Genomic DNA, 3,648 nt, shown 5'->3' on the forward strand with positions numbered 1-3,648 from the left:
CCCCAAAAGTGGGAACTTCATGTGACAAGCCCCCTCGTATTTCGGCCCATGTGTATTAGCCCCAAAAAGTGAAGACTAATGTTTTAAGCCCCCTCCACGTCAGCGTTGTACAAAAGCAGGTTGTATTTTTTCAAAAAAGGCGATACTGCCCTTCTCCTTCTTCCCCAGACGAGGCGCCGTCCCTTAACAGTAGACACTCCTCTTTAATGCGATAAGATGGAAGAAATGGAGGGAAATTTCCCCCCTTTTTTCCCATCATGAGCAATAACTATTTAGTTATCCATTACTTCTCCTCAGACCAAAATTCTCTCCTTTACTCGCGCCATTAATCTTACCTTCTCTTTCTCTTCAAAATGGCTGAGAAGGATATCATTTGCATTGTCTCTTCGGGGTACAAAGCGGTATTTTTGAAGATTAACTCCTCAACCACCATCCTGGATCTCAAATTTGATGTGGCAGAGAGGTTAGGTATTCTATATGAGTCATTAATTCTGTCATACGAAGATGAAACAGCTGGAAGCTTGAAATTTCCTATTGAGAACGAGGGGGACATGATGTCTATGGTGGAGCATTGCCACAATCTTGGACTGAAAGAGGTTCACATGAAAGCTGATGATTTGCAGAATATACACTGCAATGAGCGAGTCCAACCTTGCAAAGAGCAAGTCCCACAAGACATGTAGGTTAACTGCGAAGTAAACGAACGCTAGTGCTAATCGTCTTCTTTTTGTCTATGTTGAATGTTAAACTGGATTTCAGATGCATTTCAACAATATGTTAGTTGTAATCGTTGACCTGTTAGTTCTAATCAACGTGTTGTTGCTGAACGGGTTTTTGTTAGTTCTAATGGCTATTTTGTTAGTTCTAATCGCTATTTTGTTAGTTCTAATGGCTATTTTGTTAGTTCTAATCGCTATTTTGTTAGTTCTAATGGCTATTTTGTTAGTTATAATCGCTATTTTGTTAGTTCTACACGATTGCATGCATGTTAGTTCTATTAATACATATAGGGGTTTCTGTTAGTTCTAGTAGCTATTTTGTTACTTCTACACGATTGTATGTTAGTTCTATCACCAGTTCCATATGGGGTAGAGCTACTCTAAAGCATGTTAGACCCCTATCAACACTTTTATTTGTGTAGTTTATGATTAACTATTTTCCTGTTGTTAATATTTGTAGCGCTTCCAGAAGTCTAAACTCGAAAAGTATAGACTGTGGCCCGCCGGAGTTGTCGTCCACAACTGTTGCAGATAAGAATCCCAATGACATTCCTTCAAGAGATAATGTTATGATGATTGATGACATGATTAGCAGATCTGAGAGGATTCCTGCTTGGTGGCACACTGCGTTAACTGGGGAGGGGCAACGTTTTGAAAGTGCGAAGGAGTTAAGATTGGCCTTGCTATACTACTCCATGGCCAAAAAATTCGAATATGAGTTTGTGAAGAATGAACCAAAGCGTATTCGAGTTTTTTGCCGGTTTAAGGTAGCCAAAAATTGCCCATGGATGTTATTTGCCTCTCCGCCGAAAAATGATAATAGACTTGAAATAAAAAGGTTCGTGGACATTCACAACTGTGGACAACATGCCAATAATGCAGGTCAATCTAGAGCCTCTCGTCATTTCATTGCTACCCAATTACAACCCACGTTGAAGGTACGTCCGGATATACGACCTATTGACGTTCAGAAGGAGTTTCTAAGTTCATATGGGATTAGGGTTGAATATAGTAAGATTTGGTGGGGTAAAGAAAGAGCTCAAGAGCGATTATATGGTGATGCTTATGAGTCCTACGATCAATTGAGATGGTAAATCAGAAGATCATATATACACAAGTTGCTGTTGTTTTCATTTATATGACGCTATAAGTCTCATAACTTTATAATGTTGAAACTAACGCTTAATCTTCAATTATCTAGGTATGTAGACGAGGTTAAGAAGACAAATCCGGGAAGCTACATTCATGTTGAACAAGACGAGGGTAGGTTTACAAGGATATTCATCTGCTATGCGGCCTGCATAAATGGTTTTTTACAAGGTTGCAGACCACTTATATTTTTGGATGGAACCTTTCTGAAAGATCGATTCAAAGGTATACTATTAAGCGCCGTGGCATATGATGGCAATCAGGGGATATTTCCATTGGCCTATTGTATCTGCGATCAAGAAAATAATGTTAACTGGAAGTGGTTCCTACAAGGTTAGTTCCAACATTATAATGTTAATTCTATCTCCTTCGTAGTTAACTTTAAGGGCTGTTAACCAATACTCTTTGTAGGTCTGTGGTCCATTCTCTATGAAAGGGCAGATCCATACAACCCTCCACATAAGCTAGTGATAATTTCAGATGCGGATAAAGGGATCAGAGAAGCAGTTAGAGAATTTTTTCCCGATTCTATACACTCTCGCTGTGTGCTGCATCTGGTCGAGAACTTCAGAACAAAGTTGAAGGATTTGGGATTCAAGTCAAAGGATTCTCAGATCTTGGGTAATCTACTGCAATCTGCCTGTTACAAATATACTAGAGCAGAATGGAATGATTATATGGACGACATCAGACTAATTGACGAGCGTGCATACAATATTGTGATGAACTATGCTCCAGAAAACTGGGCCAATGCGTTTTTTCCTGGAGTTAGGCAAGTAATATTTCATTTGATTACCTTACATATAACTAATAGAAGTAGATAGAACTAACACTGTCTATGTTTAGATATGGTCACGTTACATCAAATGTTGCAGAGTCATTCAACAAATGGATTCATGAGGCAAGGCTTCTACGGATACTCCAACTGATAGAGCATATTCGTAAACAGATCATGGTGCGCATGAATGAGCGACGAGTCATGGCTGAAAGTTGGAATCAAGTTCTTTGCCCCAAAGCTGAAATTGCCCTCAAGGAGAACATGGACAATGGACGCCCGTTGGAGGTTCGTCAGTCCCACACAGGCTTATTTGAAGTACAATCCCATAGATCTTGTCAAGTGGATCTAGACAATAAAACATGCACTTGCCGTGGGTGGGATGTAACCCGTGTCCCTTGCAAACATGCATGCGCAAGCATTATGTTTATGAAAAGGGATGTCTACCAATTCTGTGACTGGTTTATGACGGTTGACGCCTTTAAAAGGAGCTACGAGCCTATCATCTACCCTATACCTGACTACGAGAAACGCAGCGTGCCAAGGGATGAGATACAGATCCTACCTCCAATTACAACAAAAAGGAAAGGGAGAAATAAGACCAGGCGAATCAACAACAGAACTGTTTACACCCGGCCAGTTAAATGTTCTCGGTGTCATCTGGAAGGGCATAATCGTAAAACCTGTAATGAAACCATCGCTGACTAAGTGTGATTGAAATGAAACTAGCGATGACTAAGTGTGTTTTGAAATAAAACATGTAATGAAAATAGATCTGTATTGTCCGATTTGCTAGCACACTTCTAAAAATAGATCTAACATGGTACCTATTAGAATTAACAAAACAGACAATAGAACTAACAAGAGCGTTAATAGAACTAACAATAGAACTAACAGAACTAACACACTGAGCATTAGAACTAACACAATAGAACTAACAAAACAGACATTGTACCTAATAGAACTAACAAAATAGTCAATAGAACTAACAAAACAGACAATAGA

The 3,648-nt window shown here is 39.4% G+C and overlaps 1 protein-coding gene across 1 annotated transcript; it reads left to right on the forward strand.

Annotated features, from left to right (window-relative positions):
• LOC109838294 lies at window positions 354-3,351 on the forward strand. The gene is made up of 5 exons (XM_020406749.1): window positions 354-679; window positions 1,180-1,809; window positions 1,921-2,201; window positions 2,280-2,640; window positions 2,715-3,351. The coding sequence occupies exons 1-5, from the start codon at window positions 354-356 to the stop codon at window positions 3,349-3,351; spliced, it is 2,235 nt and encodes a 744-aa protein (XP_020262338.1).

This window comes from Asparagus officinalis, chromosome 4 (genome assembly GCF_001876935.1).
Source record: "Asparagus officinalis chromosome 4, Aspof.V1, whole genome shotgun sequence".
Lineage (NCBI taxonomy): Eukaryota > Viridiplantae > Streptophyta > Magnoliopsida > Asparagales > Asparagaceae > Asparagus > Asparagus officinalis.

What these genes read in the sequence shown, in the direction of transcription:
- LOC109838294 (XM_020406749.1), top strand. Translation starts at nt 354, where the DNA reads ATGGCTGAGAAGGATATCATTTGCATTGTCTCTTCGGGGTACAAAGCG. An exon ending in GAGCAAGTCCCACAAGACAT is followed by an intron (nt 680 to 1,179) that starts GTAGGTTAACTG and finishes TAATATTTGTAG; the next exon opens with CGCTTCCAGAAGTCTAAACT. An exon ending in CTGGAAGTGGTTCCTACAAG is followed by an intron (nt 2,202 to 2,279) that starts GTTAGTTCCAAC and finishes TACTCTTTGTAG; the next exon opens with GTCTGTGGTCCATTCTCTAT.